General features: G+C 47.0%; 2 protein-coding genes across 24 annotated transcripts in view; one reads left to right on the forward strand and one right to left on the reverse strand.

The window, feature by feature from the left end:
• LOC131213971 (J domain-containing protein) overlaps positions 1-3,112 on the reverse strand; it is a 22,520-nt gene extending 19,408 nt beyond the window's left edge. Inside the window, exon 1 of the mRNA XM_058208246.1 lies at positions 2,849-3,112. The gene's annotated coding sequence lies outside the window, so the exon portion shown is untranslated. The remainder of the gene's footprint in view (positions 1-2,848) is intronic.
• LOC131213969 (tropomodulin) overlaps positions 1-18,803 on the forward strand; it is a 23,237-nt gene extending 4,434 nt beyond the window's left edge. For 9 of the 23 annotated variants that reach the window (XM_058208230.1, XM_058208229.1, XM_058208237.1 and 6 more), the window contains exons 3-9: positions 7,572-7,724; positions 7,802-7,969; positions 8,059-8,403; positions 8,472-8,723; positions 9,065-9,212; positions 11,072-11,270; positions 17,934-18,803. In XM_058208230.1, coding sequence (XP_058064213.1) covers positions 7,572-7,724; positions 7,802-7,969; positions 8,059-8,403; positions 8,472-8,723; positions 9,065-9,212; positions 11,072-11,270; positions 17,934-18,036 — 1,368 coding nt within the window. In that variant the 3' untranslated portion in view covers positions 18,037-18,803. The other 14 variants (XM_058208238.1, XM_058208243.1, XM_058208240.1 and 11 more) reach the window with 14 other exon arrangements.
• The last annotated feature ends 902 nt before the right edge of the window (positions 18,804-19,705 follow it).

The following is a 19,705-nucleotide window of genomic DNA, read 5'->3' on the forward strand; positions in this document are numbered from 1 at the left end:
ACCCCTTTCCCATTCTAGTCTCACTGGCTCGCTTATGCCGCGCTGCTTGCGGTTTGCTTGGACATAGCTAAGCAGATCCTGAACTGGAGGACACATCCCTGGTGGCTGAGTGCGTTTAGCGGTGGTTCGTTGTGAGCCATGCCATGGAAACTGAATGTTGTAGCTTATTTTGTTTTTTTCATACTTTTTCTTATCTCTCTCTCCCTCTCTCTTTCTCTCTATCTATCACTTTCTCTTTCTTTCTTTCTTTCTCTGTTCCACGATGTGTTTCGCCTCCCTTGTTTCTCTAACCGCGAACCGTGCAGGTAAGTTAGAAACAATCGAAAGGGCACCAATCAATCGAACCTCGAGCGAACTACCGGCGGTTGACTACTTTGTGTGGTTGACATTCATCAACACATATACCAGCAACCAGGCTGTCGATCAAACCGTCATCCATACACACATACGCACGCACACACACACACATGAAATAAAAATTAATCAATCCGAGAAACGTGATTGAATGCTGCTGAAGGGAAACCAGACGATGGCCAACCTATTCTAGCGCGCGCCGCTGACCTGCCGGGCGCATGTTTCTACCCCATTTTACCTCCCCCACCACAGGCTTAGGATACGTGATGTGGGTTGGGGGGAATGTATTCTGAGCTGAGTCGAGTCGACCACCGAGGTCAATTGCATATTGTTCGACAATTCCCACAGAAAGTGTTAGTGGGGGCGGTGTAACAGCACGAGACGGGGCGGTTTCGTTCCTCTATTGGCTGTGCACTCTTGAACCGGGGTGCGGACCGGTTCAAATCCCCCACGTTTGTTCCTTGGTGAAGGGTTTCCACGGAAGCCACACTGGGCCACTACAATAGCTGCCTACTGTCTTGTTCAGTTGCCAGTGCCGCTCGGGAGATTATTGTGGGGAACAATAGCAACAGTGACACTTCGGGTTGCGAGCTATCGATTTCGTATCCCCTAGGCGCTGCCAATCGTCCTCGCACTCTTGATTACTGGCCTTGGGCTGGGCTGGGCTCACACTAAGCCAATTATATTCAACTCTACGACGCATCTACCGAGCATTGTTGGTTGGTAGTGAGTGCTTTCTCATGGCGCACCGGTCTGGTTATGATTGTGTGTTAAAGTACAGCAAACCCTTTCACAAGCTTCAGACTTAAGAAGTAGCCGGTCGTGGAGCTGAAAAGTATCAGAGTATTAGTATCGATAGAGTGGCGATTGAGTAAGCGTATGATAATACCTTCGCGTCCTTACGTTTTCAGCAGCCATTGAAGCAGCCTCTCGACTGTGCCGACGGACAGGTGATCACATACCCCACATGCTATTTTGTATGCTGCGCTCTGAATGCTACCGTTTTGCTTGAACTAGCTTATGGGCAGAGCAGGGCAATGCAAAGCAAACACCGCATAACACAACGCATTCGCTCCGGTCCGATAAAGATAGGAAAACAAGTAGCGCTGTCAAGCAATAAACTTCTTCCATTAAACCCCCACCATGACCTGACAGCCATCTAGCGCGTGCAAAACGAGGTTCCGTTGGTACGTGGGGCAAATCTCGTTCAGAATTCGCTCAATTTTTCCCGTTGAATCGTCGTCCAGACGCACTCTCTTTCAACGGCTCTACATGGGATGGCTCGGCTAGTGCCTCTTCCGTAGATGCACTGCACCGATTTAATCGGTTACCATACGAAAGACGTCAGTCCGAGCCGTCTGACAACGTGGTACAACTTGAGTGCAACAATTTCAGTTGCAGTACGCTCAGTACGGCTTTGTCGGCATTCTAACAATAACAAATAAATACAGCATCACCATCCCACACAGGGAGGCGCGCACCATAAGAAGCTAAAAAGAAATAACTTTATTGCGGGCCGCTTCATTTCTTTCTATCAAGTAGCTCGGCCCAGCGGTGTCGGTGTTAAGTTGTTTTCCTAAAAGTATGTGGCTTGCCAAACGTTTAGCCTGATTCGTGGAAACGGATTACACGCGTTCGCGGGCAGCTTACCATCAGTAGTCCCAGATGAGGAAAACAAAATTTGGCACCAAAATGAGCACGTACGGCGGTGGCTATCCGGAAACGGCACAACTCTTACACTCGCCGCTCGTGGCTAATCGTGCGAACACAATGTTTTTGTAAACAACTTCCCCCGATTTATTTCGGTGGTCCCAGTGCAGCACCGGAATGAATCAAGCGTTTATTGTTTTTGCAATGCCTCGACCGAGATTGGCGGTAGTGGAATGACGGCGATGGCATAAACGCTGCGGTTTGCGACCGCACCCCGCAAAAACAAGTGGTATCGGGGTCGTTGTGAGGGAAAACCTCCGGCGATGGGCAAGGGTAGATAAACGCCAAAGACTGTTGAGGGTACTTGAACGAAATCGAGATCCATTTTCGTTACCCATAGGTCCTCCGTTGTCCATAGGGTCCGATTGTGGTGACGGGCAATCGTATCGTACCTTGAAGATTTGGATCCCGCGTTGGGATTTAGCTGTACGGCATTCTCGTACTGTCTCGTATCTCATTAAGGGGTAAAAACCATGACCTACATATAACGGTGCGGTGGACGACTTCCCTTCCCATCTGACGGGGCTTCGGTCTTCGGCCGCGCGGAGGGTCAAAGGAAACAACCACGTTCCCGATAGAGCTAGCCCCTCGCTAAAATATACATGTTTACAACCTTCTTAAACCACCTTATTTGGCGTGCCCGCAGCCATCAGCAAATCTTCCTTTCAAGGTGCTACCGTTTCAAGGTACCCGCAGTCGTAAGCAGCGATTGTTGTTTGACCTTCTCCTACGGTACCATCTCCGCATCACCATAAAGCGGTGGTTACACTGTGGCAAAACTTACCTGCTGCTGGACTATCCCACAACGGGGATGATCGTGGGGTTTTTGCTTCCACCCGGAACGGAATTTTCCCTGGCAGGGTAGCAAAACACCTTCACGCTGCCGAGTCTTCTAAGGCTTCGCGCTAAACCACCGCTCGCGAGTTCGATCCGATTTCACAGAACCAACAGCACACTTAGGTTTTCACATCAAGTTTATTAGCTTTTGAAGGTTTTGAAACTTTAGAACCCAACAACACGATCTGGCTACAGTGAAGAACGCAGCGGACAGCAGTGTCTACCTCGATCGACCACGATTACATCTAGACACTCGACTCACCACGATGTTGCTAAATTGTGTTACTTCGTAAACTCTAAACACATCCACAAAGAACAGTGCGTATGCGTGTGCAGCAGCTCTTCACAGATAAAGTCAGTTGCTAGCGCCGATAGTAAAATCTGATGAGCAATAGATGGTTCGGCACTGTTGAAACAATGAAACGCCTTTAAGAATACGAACAGTAGGCCAACATAACTCCATGGTTACTTTGCCGAGCATAATGTTTTTTGTATAAAGTTGATGCACATGCAGCTGACAGCACCGGCTGTGTTGGTGGTGGTGAAGGCGGCCTACACAATCGCGGATTGTTCTATAATTCTGTATTGCAGCTTAGAAAATCTATCGTTGTGACTTTATACGGGCAACATGCGGTGGTGCCCCTGAACCATTGATATTATGTACAGATTGCAGCAAACCGTACACGTCAGACATGGCGAGGCACGACCCCTATGCTTTGTTTGCCGCAGCTCATATTGTGACTGTTTGCCTTCCCGATGGCTTCGGTGTGCGAAGGGAGGGCCAACCCACTCTGCCTACTTGCAGGTTGTGGGTTGGCAGATGGTTGAAGTGAAAGAGCTATTTCTGTTGCCGAGCAATGCAAATCTTATGTTTTTATGCTCCGCCATCGGGCATGTTTGTTTGGGAGATTGTGACAGCTGGTTGCGGCCATCCGAGAGCCCACTCGTGGTTTTGACAGTGCGAGCGAGAGTACAGCACGCAACCAGTGTCGGTCAGCCAACGCAGCCCAGCGAGCGAGGCTACTCAGATTAGTCGTTGCTTGTGTGTCGTCCGTGGCAGTTGTGAGGTGTTAGGTCTGCGTTGGTTGGTGTTCCATTGTGCTTTAGCTGTCGCGTGTGATTACCTCATCCCGAGAAGCACCGACTGACAATCGGGGTGCAGTGCATGTTGCGAAACCCGGATTGAACTGGCCGTGCGTGCGTGTCTCTGTGTGCGTGCTTTGCGACGGCTGCGACCGGAGCATAGATTGCCATTGTTCCTTTGCCGTGACTCATTTCGAACAGACGGGCGTATTCGGCTGATCCTTTCCACTGTTTGCTGCAGTACACACCCTGGTGTGTTTCTATAAATGCATGCACATAGGGCGACTGTGTGTGCGCGTGTGTGTTAGAGGGTGCATAACACGGTAGCGACCAGGGAGCGGCCTGTTTCTCTACCCTTAAAGCTTCTTTTTTCCCCCTTTTCTGGCACGCTCCATGATGACGTTCCGGATACCCACGGCCCCCTTTTCACGGGCCGTGCGTGCGGGCTCGTGTTTGCTTTATGTTTTCGAATGTCCAACATTCCACTTCACAGAGCAGCGTTCGAAGCTGCATTTTCCGGAACGGGAATACGAATTCCCGGCGCAGGTGGCCGACCGTTTGCAGCCCTTCGAGAGCGCGCCCGCTAGGGGGTTGCAAAAACATAAAACATACTCTCATCCCGTAACTCGCAACAACTTTTTTTTTCCTCCCCTACGTGTATCATGTTTTATTGCGCGCTCTCTCTCTATCTTTCTTCTCTTTCCTTCTCTCTTCACCTCCTATTTCTCTTTACGTCCTTTTCGTTGTTGCTGTGTAATTGGCCAACCCGGGGCGCAATTGGGTCTCTCCGAAATTGAAATCTCCTAACCTCGAAACATACAGTGAAAGTAGCCGCGACAGCATCGTCTACAGTCTGTCAGAGTGGGTGAAGCAAGCCGTGAAGTGATTGGCGGCGGGGGATGGTAGTTTGTGTTGACATCAGACACCACATGGCCATACATATCGGCTTCACAGTGGTCAGGGGAGCCCTGTTCGAAGCTGTATGCAAATCACAAGCCCTTGTGTGCGAGAACATCCGTCTATCCACCCACTCACACACCCACGTACGCACGCACACAGGCTGGCCAAGTAGCTCGTGTAAACGTTGTTGTTCCCCTACCTCCCCCTACTAGCAGTAGCATCATCGGTATATGCTGCCCCACACGCCACAGAGAATCAGTGCAAAACACAGTGCGACACAAAAGTGTGTAGCATAGAAAAAAACAGCCAACTACGAAGAGAACAGTCTGAGAACCCGCCGTCTGAGGGCGAGCCAGAGAGAGAGAGAGAGAGAGAGAGAGCGTGCGCGCGTTTGTGTGTGTGTGAGTGTGTGTGTGCCAGTCAGTCAAAAATCGAAAGCTCCCAAAAGTGCAACATGGTAAGCTTTCGGGCGCCTCTGGCCCCACCCAGCCCTTTCTTCGTATAAGATACCCGCTATATTTTCAACCCGTGACACGAGAGAGTTCCCTAATTCCGCGTCCTCCCCATCGTCCTGCGCCGTTTCCCCCCTTTCCCTTGCCTTTCTGAACTGTCTTTCTCATCCTTCCGTCGTTCCGACTCTTGTATTCCGTGTGCGCGGAATGCGTAAACCTGCAAAGGCCCAAAATCAAAGATCGGTGTACACGCGGGGCATTGACGCCTATTCGACATAACAGGGTTAGGGTTGTTTAGCACATATCGAGATCACATGACGGGGGCGCGAATCCGGAGTATGGCAACCGGCAAGCCCCGTCTGTATGGATGCGTTTACCATGGGCCAGTCCCAGTATTGTAAAGTATTAGGACTTTGAATTAATTCATGCGGTTTTCAATTGTGGCCCAACAACAAAACGTATGGCTACTTTAATGAAACTATTGTCCATTGTTAGCTGCTACTTTCTCCCATCTTTCAGGAAGCCAGCGGATTCCGTGTCAATAGAACTCTCCATCTTTAGAGGCGATGCAATCGGAGATCCATTTGTCAGAACACTTTCAGAAGAAGTGAACCTCTGCTGTACTGCCAAAATCATGTTATTCATGCAACGGAAATATCTGATGAATACGGCTGGTGGGGTACTCATAGCTCCTATCCGACATTTTCGAGACATAGGTTTTGCCGGTTGCGATGGTTTTTTGCCGAGACATGCGATGTGTGGCCGGTTTAATTGTTTTAATTGTTGTCGATAGCATTGTCCAACAGTAATTTCATCTAGGTTGTAAAGCACATACTACACTGCATATATCAGCATCTGTACAGTTTAGATTTTACACTTTAAGCAAAAACCTATGCTGCGTTGCAACGACACTAGCTGTCAGACACATATTTCATAAATTTGTGACATTTAGTAAGTAATGCCATATGTTGTAAAACTGCTTGAATCAATTCAAAGTCATAATGACATTTTGTATCTAGTCTTTAGTGTTCCATGGCGCGGAGCGATCCATTCCATCGATCCATCCATTGAATAGGGAACATTATTTTCGCACTCTCATCACATCAAAATAAGGCGGCGGTGCCTAGGTAAACATCATCCCACACACTGCGGACCCGAAGTTGTGGCCGATTCGCAAGCCGCCATTCTTTAACCCGTACCGCTCCCGGAGGCGGAGATAGTTTTGGAGATTGCCAGTGCTCCCGCATAGACCGATCTTTGAATTTAGGGAGCTTTGTGTGCTCAAAATAGTTCTTTGTTCTCCGTGTTGGTAATACTTGGTGGTTTATGTTGTTACATGTTTCTATTTCCGAATGCACGCGAATGGCGCGGTAGCAGATGCTTTTTCGCGACTTCTTTCGTTTCGTTTGGTTTTATGTTTTCTTATTTATTCAGCAAACCCACCCCTTCTCTCGTAACCATGCTCTCGTCAGCCACCCAACCAACTCACTACCCTAACGCCGGGTCGGCTGGGACTGGCTCTAACCACATCAAGAACAAACGTTGGACCTGTTGCGCATGCTAGTGTCTTACGTCAGCATTATTCACTGCCTACGCCGCATGTGTCACCCGCATTCTGCCTGGAGTCTGTTTTGGATGATCTGTTGGGTTGGGGGGAGGGAAGAAACGGCACCACCCTACACGGGATCTCTTGGAGGTCTCGGTGGGGCGAGGGTTGAACGGGGAAATGAGCAAGAAAATAATTCTAATTGCGTTTCGGGCGAAGCGAAACCGGCCGAGAGCAGAGGCAAAGGGCTGTACGAAGTGAGCTGCGGTTTTTGGAGTATGTTTGCGTAAAGCATAACGATACGAGATGCGCACGCGTAAAGTTTCTACAGAGGTGGGAGCAGCTCAGCAGGATCAGCAGCATCAGCACGAAGCAAATAACACATCAGCGCCCGCATCTGACATTATTTGACACAAACAAAAAACACACGTTCATCCACCGGCACGCACGCAGACACACATACCCACACTTACGCACGAGCATCCCACGAGCCTACTACATACAAGCATCGTATGAAATTGTGTTTTGTCCATTAAAGTGCTATGTGTTTTTCAAAATTGTTTTCCCATTATTCAAAAACAAGTGTTGAAACTCGTCCGTCAAGTTTTGCCTTTCTTCTGACAAATCTGACAAAATTAATTAATGTACAATGTTCTTTATTTCCTGCCACCGCCCCCACCCACGGATAGACCTCTTCGTCGACCACGACCAAAACGATCACCACACCGGCGAAGCTGTACGGGAAGGATGTTGGCGCCTACGACGACATCGACGTGGACGAGCTGCTCGCTCAGTTGTCGCCGGAGGAGATCACCATGCTCGCCAAAGAGGTGGATCCAGATGTAAGTGTGGAGCTCGCTGGCTCACAAACTCAGCCACACCACAAATCACAGGTCGATTCATCTCTTCCCCGGCTCAGGACTCATTTTTGCCACCAAGTCAACGCACCAACTACGAATGCGAGAAGGCTCCGACCGGGCCGCTTGATCGGAAGAAGCTGATCGATCACATCAACAAGCAAGCGCTAGAAACGCCCGATCGCCCCGAACTTGAGCCTTTCGTGCCGGGTGTCGTCCGCGGCAAGAAAGTAAGCATCGCCGAGGGGGTTAGAGAAGGCGCGGTAGAATATATTAATCGTTTTTGTATCAACTCCGGTTCCACGTTCCTATAACACAGTGGATACCGCCACCACCGGCCGCGAAGCTGCAGGCTGCGGATGAGCAGATTGCGATCGATCTGGGCGACGAGTACGAGCAGGCACTGACGGACGCAACCCAGGAGGAGATCATCGATCTGGCCGCCATCCTCGGGTTCCACTCGATGATGAACCAGGACCAGTACCACGCCTCGCTTCTGAACAAGGGCCAACCGGTCGGGCTGGGCTGGGACGGCATCACGAAGTCGGCGATACCGAAGATCTTCCCGGCCGAGGCTCCCAATACGACCGATCCTGAGGATACGATTCAGCGCGTCAAAAACGACGATGACAAGCTGGTGGAGGTGAACTTGAACAACATCAAGGTACGCCCAAACATCGTCGTTGACGTTTGCCGCAGATTGTTGCTATTGACTAGTTTCTCTCTCTCCAGACCATCTCCGATGAGCAGTTCGATAAGCTGTTCGACGCGCTCAGGACGAACACACACCTGGAGGTGCTGTCGCTGACCAATGTCGGCCTCACCGATCGTACCGCACTTGTACTGGCCACGGCCCTCGAGCAGAATCACGGGTTGCGTGTGCTGAACGTCGAAACGAACTTTATCAGCCCGCCCGTCATCGTGGTGCTGATCAAGAGCCTGCTGACGCAGATGACAATCGAAGAGTTCCGTGCCTCGAATCAGGTAATGAGCACCGTCTCACCCCGCGGACATCTTCACCGTCTGCGTTTTCTTCGCGACTGACACTTGGCGGCTACTGGATGAACTGGGGACTGGAGTTAGCACCACCTAATGCAATTGATTTCTCTATCTGCCCCTTATATTTCATTCTCTTTGTTTCCTCCCCTTCTATCATTTTGTTTCTCTCTTACCGCTCTCTCACCGGCACTGCTTCCATTGTCTTCGGATCAAACGCAATTTTCGCAACCCAATCAACCTCAACACGAAAAACATCAACCAATCAATCAACCAATCATTCCACAATTGAATGTAAACCGGCAACACCTGGAACGGGCGATTGGCAGCGATCGCAAGTGTTTGGCAACAAAATCGAGATGGAGATAACGGAACTGGTCGAAAAGAACACCACCCTGCTGCGGCTGGGTTTGCATTTGGAGTTTAATGATGCCCGGCATCGGGTCGCGGCACATCTGCAGCGCAACATCGATAGAAGTGAGTAGCCGGGGACGGGGCTGGGTTTGCTGCGTCAAGTCGTTGATCATACGCAGGCTATCGATGCTGGTTCCTTTTTTTCTTTTGATTAAATCCGACAGGAGAAAATGTTCTCACGGTCAATTACTAGATCCTCGGGAAGCTGAATTTTCCACCAGCCCTCGCATTTCAATTGTTGCTGTTGTAGTTTTCTTTGCTCCTTTATATATTTCGGTTTCCGGTGCCCAAACGAGATTGCACGGGAAAAGTCTTCAATCCGTATCAGTAGTAGGAAGTAGTAGAAGATAATCGTTTTCTCACTAGAATGCTGCGACTCTATTGAATAGATAACAACAGAGCTGGGCGAGAAATCGCAGATCACTAACCATTCAGCGTTCAGCACATCATGGGTCGCAATTTCGCAACGGATCAATGTTAACGATGAGAGCTAACAGGTGCCTTTTTGGATTTCTCAGTATGTGATTACGCCGAGTCTGTGCGTAATAGTCGATCTGTGCTCAATAACGTCATTTTTGAGGTTTCTTTAGTTTTTTCTTTGTTAACGAAATCTCATCCATGAGTTGCTATTGAATACGACGCTGGACATGATTTGTGCCTCGCAAAGTTTAGAATTGTCTAGGTTGTACCTTCGATTGCTGTTTCTTCTTTTGCCAGATGATCCGGAACACTGCCATCCCAAACCGTACTATCGCTACTTGCACGTACCGATCCCGGCCGAGCGCCTGCCCTCGATGTCGTGGCAAGATCTGCCCTAATCTAACCCGAACAAACGGTCCGCGGCGAAGACAAGCGTGTTTAGTCATTTGATTCACTATTAAATCTCTGATTTTGGTAATTTGATGCGTCCGCCATGATACAAGACTCGTAGGTACCGTTTCCGTTTCTACTCGTTCTTCGTTGATTGTTCGGTCACTCAATCCTATGTGCTAAAGACTGAGGTGAATGACAACAGGTGTTTCTGTTTGGTACCGTACCGTACCACGTTTCTGTAATTTACATTCCACCTCTCCACCCTCTCCGAGCATTTTGGTTTAATTACAAATTTGTCATTTAACTTGTCCATTTTTGTCGGCATGAAATTTTTCATGACCCATGGTTCGTCTAAACTGATTCATGTTCAGATGTGTTGCAGATGTTGATAGTCTCGGTTGCATTCGGCTTTCCGAATCATCTCTTCAGGTCAACATCTCTTTCGTTCATCGTGGTTTATTCGTCTCACCGTAATTTCTTCGTTTTTCCCAGTCTCGTGTTCCCACTGTTAGAATCTGTTTTGTCGATACTATAACTAGTCGATCTATGGTTCATTCGTAGATCATCCGTCTGAGCTGCACCGACTAATCGGTTTCCCTTAGCAGACGATGAGCGTCTTCTCGTCGTTGCTCTATCAACTGCTCTATCAACGGGGGCCTTTTAATAATAATGAATAATAATCAGTCGATCTATCTGTATATGTGCAGTATATGTAGTTGTTGCTCTCTTCTCTCTTACCTTTTTGTCGTTTCTTATCAATCCGTATTAATCAATTCTTTGCTTATACTTATTCGTTGTTTATCTCGTGCCTCTAATCAAAAGTGCCAGTTTTGATCGATTTAGCTCATGCACTGTCGCCTTCCAGTTTTTTCTCCATTATCGTCTTTTTCATGACAGTATTTTTTCTCGTTTGATCTACAACAAACACGTTCACTCGTTTGTGAACGCGTCTCGTAGTGTTTTGTGTACTTTGTTCGTCTTTCTTTTTTGTTTTTTTAATCTAATAAAAAACTATCTGTGTCTGTGTTTCCTTCCCCCTTCCTACGGTCCGTGTTCTAACTTTTGCCATCCACAAAATAAAACAAAACACGTCCAACATCCCTACCCAGTTCGGGTCGATAAGCGGGACGGTCGGTCGTCGCGCGGCAGCTACTATCGGCCGGTGCGCGTCGAGGAGGATCTCGTTGCCGAAATGTCCGACGTCGAGGAAGAGCCAGATGAGGTGGAGGTGCCGGTAGAAGACTACGACGTCGAGGAGGATCCCGACAATGTCGTCATCCGCCCGCCACCATCGGACGATGAGGATATGTAAATGTTTTGTTCCCTCCCTAAAAGGCTAAAAGATAATAATACGCCACAACAACTAAAAACAAGCGTAATTGTGCACAAACACACACACACACATAGGCAGATAGGCCATACAAAAGAGAAGCTCTCCCCCTGCCAGACCTCATTTTTCAAGCAATGCCGAACAACTTGTGAAAATTGTCATCTGAAAATAGAAGTATGCTAAGCTGGGCGCATCGATCACTTCATCGTAACGGCGTGTCTAAAGTTGTTTTCTTTACTACTCCTACTACCACGGTACTCTTCCAAAACGCTCACTTCTAGTTTGCTAATGCTTTATTTCCGTCTTCACATTATCCGCAACTCAATCGTCTGTACTCTATCTACTCATCTCACGATAGCATGTGAATCGTTAAAATCTCTTGTGGATGTATTGAAGTTACATTTTTCAAACAGGCTACGATTCCAGAGCGTCGTAGACATTGTTAATTAGGTAAATTTTTCGAGTTGCGATTGCCATAGTGTGCGGAGTAAATCTATTATTTCGTATTTAATATTGTCCTTCGTGTATGTATTAGAATCCGAGTTTTCCCTTTTTCATGAGTTTATTGTTATAAGCCTTGTAATATAAATGAAAAGCGAGTAATGCAGATGTAGTGTACGTAGCTACCTTCTAGTCTTTGTGATGGAAGGACTCGTTCTTCACCGATTCGACTACGTGGCTTTAGTTTAGTTTAGTCTAACCCATGGCGAACGAACTACAATTTTGCTAGCAGTGTCATAGATCGTCAAGGTACGATACAACAGTGAGTCTTACTTTATTTCTTATCGCTTGTTTGCTTCTGTTACTATTCTAATGTGTGCTCAGCTTAGGCTTCCGCCTCCTCAACGCAGAAAATGGCGTACCATCACCATCGTTGCGCTCCCTCGGAATGGCCACGATACTGTTTGCCCATCTTCCGTGTTCTTCATTTTCATCTGTTTTTTTAGCGGAAGAAACACACATATACAGATAGAAGAGATATTTCAAAACAATTTAACAAAAAAACATGGTCCGCCCATCAACAGCCACCACGACGCCACCACCTCCAGTTGATCTAACTTGATCGCATTCCCATTTGCCTGCCTGTGGTTTGTAGGCCTACCGTGTTTTCCACAATCTTTTTCCGATTCAAAGACAGTAAAGTAAGCTTTTTGTGTTTACTATATGTGTTTACTTAATGCTCAATTAGTGGATGTGTTGATTTTGTCGTATGTTTCGCATTGCTACCCCACCGATTCGATCTGTTTTCCTTTACTTTGTCGTTTTCGTTGTTTTCGTTTATGACTTGTCTTGTATGTTGCTCCTCTTTGTCCCCTGAACATTCCACGAACTCGTACTTTGGGTTGGGTTAGCAAACGGTACCGGTTGAGTTATGGTTTTGCTCTGTGTTTTCTGCAGTTGTATTATGTTTTGTTTCATTTTTCTTGTTTTATATTACAAATGTGATCCCCTTTGCTTTCCCGTTTATTTTTCTTATAAATGGACCATTGTTTGATTGTTCAAACCCACCGAAGTACACATTTAAAAAAAACCTTACATGTACGCAAACACATCTACCCACGCGCACTTGAACAAACACACACACTCACACAGACACACACACACACTGTATTTCGGTGCAAGTTGCGATCCCCTTCGATGTCGGGGGGCAGTGCGCTCGATGGAAACCGTCTTCTGTCGACACCCTCTGCCGTCTGTTTTGTGTATGTTTGTGTACATATTAATTGCCTGTGGTGTACCCTCTGTTCATAACTTCTGCAATGTGTTGTTGAAGCGTCCGTTGTTAATTTTCGTACGTTACAAAACACGTTTCATACACTGTTTCTGTGCCCCGGTGGGCTTTTTTCGTATTTGTGTTGTCAGTTAATAATAGTCCAACCACCGACCACCGACCTGGCTACGGTGTTACACAGGTACACGGTAGCCCGCCAGCATGAACTGTTCAAGTACTATATACCATCCGTTCACAGTGTATGTTTCCCATCGATAGCACATCTCTCGAGCAATCGCATCACCCGCGCATGAAATCAACAGACCGGACAAAGATAAACGGCCCACAGCTGTCTACAGCATAGAATTATACATTTAAACCTCGACACCTTTCCTCGCACTCATTTCGCGCCCGTACATGTGTTATATATTCTCGCGCCGTCTTTTACAGGTTTTATCTATTTTTTATGTGTTTCTTTTCTTCTCCGTTTTGCTTTTCGTTTTCTACAGTAAGAAAAAATCTCTCACAACGGCTGCAGTTTAGATTTTTCCAAAACATCCATAGAAAACAGACCACCATGATACAGTGAGACGATTCTTCTCAGCCTTAATTGAACGAGAAAACTGAATCGCATCGCATCTCCTTCTACTTCTTCTACATTTACTATTACTACTACTACTTCTACTAGTACTTTACACTCACCACCACCACCACCACCAACATCACCTTCACCTGTAATTACCTTCGCGTCTACAACAAAACTACAAAAACACCAGATAATGCACACACAGCGTTGCGACGCGCTGAATGTCGCAACAATGCAACAACATCAACAACAACAGCACCATCTGCCAGATCAGCTGTGTCAGCGACAGCGAACAGCGAAAAACCTAAAACATATTGCAACACGTGATGTGTTCCACCTTTGATATGAAATTAAGCAAATAGCCTTCAAACACGCGCGCCACCGTGCGACCGTATAAAAAAAGAAAAGAAGAAAAAAGGGTCAAGCTATATGTTGCGCAAAAACAATAGAGCTATATAGAAGAGAGAAAGGATCCTGAGGAGGTGTGCGCATGTTTGTTATGTTGTGGTAATTGGTATTTGGAAAATTATGTGGATAACCTTTTGTGCTCAGGATCGAAAGGGTGATGTGATCCTTCGGAAGGTATATAATTGCATCCAGTTTTTTTTCTCTCCTTTTTGGTGTGATTGTGTGACCTTTTTAGGCCCGTTGTATTTAACGGCGCTTGCGCTTTTGTTTTTATTTTAACACTTGACAAAACTCTAACTGATCTACGGCGGGCAGGCGTACAAAGTTTATGCCAACAAAACAAATGATTTTAAGAAATATGGCGATTAAAAATTAGTTTCAGTCAATTAAAAATCAATCAAAACCATAGAATTAGATATGCAAATAATAGTTTTACTGTATCTTAGAATCATTGATACCGGTTGAAAAGTAAAGCCATACAGAATCAGAACACATTTGCAGAAGCTTTTTAAATAACTTTGTTATGTGGCGTCGTCATTATTATTTTGCCATTTAAAACCTAAAATTACCACTCAACATCTTGAACAAAGCGGTCAAAAATCTAAATACAATTATTTTTCAATAAATTCAAATTTTTAGACGATAAATTTTGTTTCGTAAGCCCCACTGTACCTGACGTGACGCCGCTGATCTTTCTTACAGCATAGCGCGCGCGTGAGCGTTTGAGCAACAATGTAACAAAGACGAAAAGATTTGGTTATGTACTAACACTTTGGTCTCCATTTTCGTCTTTCAGTTTTCCCTTCTTTACATTTTTGTGATGGTGTCGCTGTGAATGTCAAAAAATGGCTTTTTCTGCATAACAATCATTGTCTGATCTACTTTCCCATTTTACGTTCATATCCTCCTCGGTGCATGTAGAAGTTTCAACTGAAAGACAGCCATCGTGATTCATTTACCTTCACCCGCAACGCCAGCTTCAACCGGATATGCAATTCCCGTTCCCCTGTTTGCGTAATTTCTTCCCATGACCTCCCGCGTACTGCAACGACCAGCGCCCAGTCCGCCATCGTCATCTCATAAGCGCTAATCCGTACTAGACCCACTCACTGTTCTCCGTTGAAGGTGTAACCATTTTCTTCTAACGTCATGCGAAGGAAAACCTTCTACAATTAGGGGTGTGTGTCTGGTGACTTGCATACTTGGCCACCTTGGAGCCTTTCTCGGTAGGGCGAACGACTTTCGTCATCATCAACTCACTCTCTCTCGCTCTCTCTCTCTTTCTTTCATAATTCGTGTCACCCAATACTACCGAAGATATTGTTTTATTTTGTCCATCCGTGTTTGTTCTGTTTCTTTTTCCGCTTTTAACTGACCTTATTTTTGTGTTCGGTTTCGTTCTGTACTCTAGTTGTGTTTTCCAAACCCCGACGTTCAGTGTTTGTTGCTTTTCTTTCCTTCTACTCGCCTTTCGTGCTTTCTCTCACGTTGATTAAATATATTTTTCCTCATTTCCAACTTACTCCCGAGTGCTCCGAGCATGTCTGAACGGAGGACCGACATGCATTTACTCTTATCTTATTTGTCTTTTGTTTCTTTTATATTGGTTTTATTTCTTCTTTTTCTTTTCATTACCCTTCCTATCAATTGTGATGGTTGGTGCGACCCGGCCGTTTATACCACAACCGTGTTCCGGTTTCTTGTTTCTCTTTTTCTGACGATGATGGATCAATTTCCAAAACAAAACAAAATCAGCTCGAAGGCCTCATTATAACATGGCTAAGAATGTAATCTAGACATAAACAAAGTGTATACAAATCAATTCAAACAAACACGAACACACCCACACACACATTCACGCATCTGATTGGAAACAAAATCTGAAACCGAACCGAAACAAACAAACAAAAAACAATCATTATTGTAGCAGCATAAAAAAGCGTGTTGAAGGCGATAGGCGTCGTAGAGAGAGAGAGAGAGAAACAGAGGCGTACCTTTTTTCGATTTGCTACATCGTATTAGACCGATAAAGGGGCTGCACTGCCCATAAGCGTTGTACACCTGTGTCTCAGATTATAATATGTGTAACAGAAAACAAACATCTTACACAGGTTGCCAGTAGTGGAGCCTCTGTGCACTGCCTCGGCCTCTGTTGCTCTGGTGGAGGCTGACAAATTCGTTGTGAGATTCGATGGTTAGCGCCGTTATGGATACCGTTTTTTTCTTCTTAATTTTCACCTACACTCCGAACTCGCCTATTGCTTGGCGTACGACAGCAGGGAAGTGTACGTTGCAAGGAAGTGGCAAATGATTAATACTACGGTACGGCGCACACGCTCCTGAACAGTGAATGGGAATATTTGGTGTGTAATTTCACCGCGTTCTGCTGATTAAATCTTAAATTGTAAGCGTACATGCGTGAGTGTGTGGGTGTGTGAGGTGTACAGTTATCTACTTCACCATAGTAGCACTCACTTGATTGTTCATTACTTTCACTATTTTCACAATATCTCTTACTTGAGCTCTCTCTCTCTCTCTTTATCTCATTTGTCTCATCTCTATCTATGATCAGTCAGTATGATCACATTGAAGTAGTTTGTTCATCAAAGGTGTAATCGACACACCTTAGCATTGCTAGTGTTATAGGCTAAAGACGCCACCTCCCCCCTCCAACTACGAGGGAGGGAAGAGAAATAGGAAATAAACACAATTATTATCGACTATAAAACTACGCCACACACTGTACCGCGGGCCACTGCATATCGGGGCGGGCATCTTGTTTGGTTTTGTTTTGTTGGTGTGACGCATCTCGAAGCATAGAATTTTAGCCGTACAACACATATCCTCTGCTCGGTTGTCGTCGAGTTTACCTGCCTCTCCTCCAAACCGCACCCTAAACCCCCGGCCATCCACCATTCGATCGAAGGGTAGCGAAGCGAGGTTTCGATCGGTTATCGTCGCGGACTCTAGTTGAAGCCGATGGTCCGACACACTTCCGGGGGGCCGGGCCGATTAATCTGCACACGTTCGCAGGGCACCACCCAATGCAACATCGATGATGGTCTAGAGGAACGGAACATCTAGCAACGCACAAGGTCAACGGTGGAAGGCCCGAGCGTGAGCTTGTTGTGGTCTCTCGCGGTGTGTTCTCAGTATGTTGGATTGCTTTCTTTTCTTCCTCTGACGTTTGCCTGTGTTGTGTTGGTGTCGCCTAACGAGATGTAGTGATACCCTGCTAAGCTGGCACCCACTGCCAACGAGTACAACTACTTTACTACTTTGCCACTAGCAGTAACAACAGTTGAACCCAACAGCTAACCAATGCTAACAACGCCTGCCTAGCACACCGTAACGCCGCGCTACCGTAGCAGACAAGATCCGCAATAGCGAGGCGGCGCACTAACAGACCGATGATACTATTTTATTACAATCAATCAATCGTCTAAACAATATCCAGCCCTTGCTCGAGGGCGTGTGTTCGCAAGTATCAGAGCTGACATATATTAACAAACGCACGATGCCTTGATTGATGCCTGTGACGCGCACGAACTAAGTCTGCTGCTCGAACGAACTGAAAAGTGCATCCGTGCACTACACAACTAACGTCAGTCGATTACTAGCACCACACCGCACCCCGTTCCTACAGAAAGTCTCAGCTATGAAATGCTGCTGCTGGAACCATTAACAATTGATGATGTAGCCATCACTGCCTTCGCCATCACCAACATAGCTGTCGGCCATCATCAGGCTCCATGTGCGCGGTGGTGCTAGTAATGAACTGACCTTATACACAACTACTCCCAGCATGGCAGAGTGTTCTTGTTTCCGTTTCTTATAATCGTATCTTATGTTTTCTTCACTTCGTTCTCTCGGCCTTGAGAAAGGTGTTCCATAATGTCAACCTTTTTGCTCTTCTCTGAATCTGCCGTTTTCCAGTACGCCAAGCTCGGCTCAATCAGCGCAAGTAAGGTCCAACCGAGGCTGCCTGGAGCCGGCAGCACGATCGGTGGCCGGACAAGCAGCAGTGCGGAACCAGTGAGGAGACGACCACCACACTCGTAATCTTGCCGACCAGATCTTGCTTCTCTGCGCCCAACATCACCAACACCGCCCGCTGGCTTTTACAACTGTCTACCGCGAGTTACTGCGGGTTTAGGCAGCGGGACGAGAACTTTTATCATCATCACCACCATCACCATCATCGGCATAGGCACACACTGATGGGCGGCTTTTGCGGAACTTCTGTGCGCCTTTGCGCGAGAAAACACCACCAAAAACCCAACACGTATTAAGGCTTTCTATCCAACGGCACAGCCACCCGGGTTCAGCAGGAACAACGTGGCCGCATCCTGCCACGCCGTCCGGGGGAAACGCTAGGATTTTATGAATTATGACAAAGTAGGCTCTCGCCCTGCCCTGCTGTCCGGCCCATGTATGGAACTATATTTGCAAAACGGGGAACCTCAAAAATTTGGCTGTTTCGCTTGTGTGTGTCAGTCGCCCTGTAGCCGGTAGCCGGTCCCTGTTCCCCGTTTGCAGACCCGGAAACCCGAACGCAAACACCGGACAGGCGCATTACCGTGTTCTACTCGCTGGTATAAATTATAAGCGTTGTTTTAAATATTAGCTTTTACTCCCCCGTTCGAACACCCGGCCCGAACGTCGTCGATTATGTTTTATGAATTAAAATTAAATTATTTGGATTGCGTGGGGCCGCGCGACGCCGCAAATGTCTACCATTGGGGCATATTTAAATTATGATATGGTAATTGATTACACGTCAATAAACGGACCGGAGCGAAACGAAACGGAAGCTGAACGGTGTTATCTTATCTTTGCACAGTGAGCCGTTAATCGGTGGGTTTGGTATGGCGTTTGGTGTCAATAAACTATTCGCTCTCCTTCGCTGAAACAATAAAAAGACACATTCCCCCCTGTGCAGCAGAGAGCTTTTCCGCAGGTTGTACGTGCCGTGGTTCTGTTCCTGTTGATAAATTTGCTAGAAAATTCCCTTTTTTATTTTTAGCTGCATGAGTTCAATAGTTTTGGGAGACCAAAACGCTCCATCCCGAAATTGACTTGATAAGTAGAAAACGAATGGCCTCCGTGCCAAGTCGGATTCGAATGCGCGCGGTCGTTATTTCAATTTCCAGCAGCACCGCTTTCGGCAGTCCAATCCAAAAACGCTACGGGCGGCTTGCATGCGATGACGTCGCTTGCAAGCCACCGAAACGCTTCACGGTAGCGTTTGGTAGTTCTTGTTTGGGTGTGTGTGTTCAAAAGACGCGTCTATGGTCGACGGGCGACGGACCAGGATGGCACGATGGTTGCGTGCCTTTCGAAGAGTCACCGAGCGACTGTCGGTGGCGCAAGCGAGATGGCACCAGAAGACGAACTCGATTGTAACGTGTTTCTCCGGCCATCGCCCATCGCCAGCACAGAAAGCAGAAGCAGTTTCCAGTTTCGCATTGGAAAGTGTTCGGACGAGTTGTCCGCTGCTGCTGCTGCTGGTAGCTGGTTTTTCGTGGAAAGCTACGGCGTCGCCTCAAGACGCTAAACGTTGTTGTTTTGCCGTCGGCCGTGTGGAAAAGGGTGTAGCCCGGTCTGCAAGGGTTTGCAATCTTCCCAGGTTTGTGCGGACGCTGGTCCAACAAACATAGAAACCAACTGATCAAAGACAACGAGAAGCCGAAGGTGTTGTGTTCGCG

This window comes from Anopheles bellator, chromosome X, assembly GCF_943735745.2.
Source record: "Anopheles bellator chromosome X, idAnoBellAS_SP24_06.2, whole genome shotgun sequence".
In the NCBI taxonomy this organism is placed as follows: Eukaryota; Metazoa; Arthropoda; class Insecta; order Diptera; family Culicidae; genus Anopheles; species Anopheles bellator.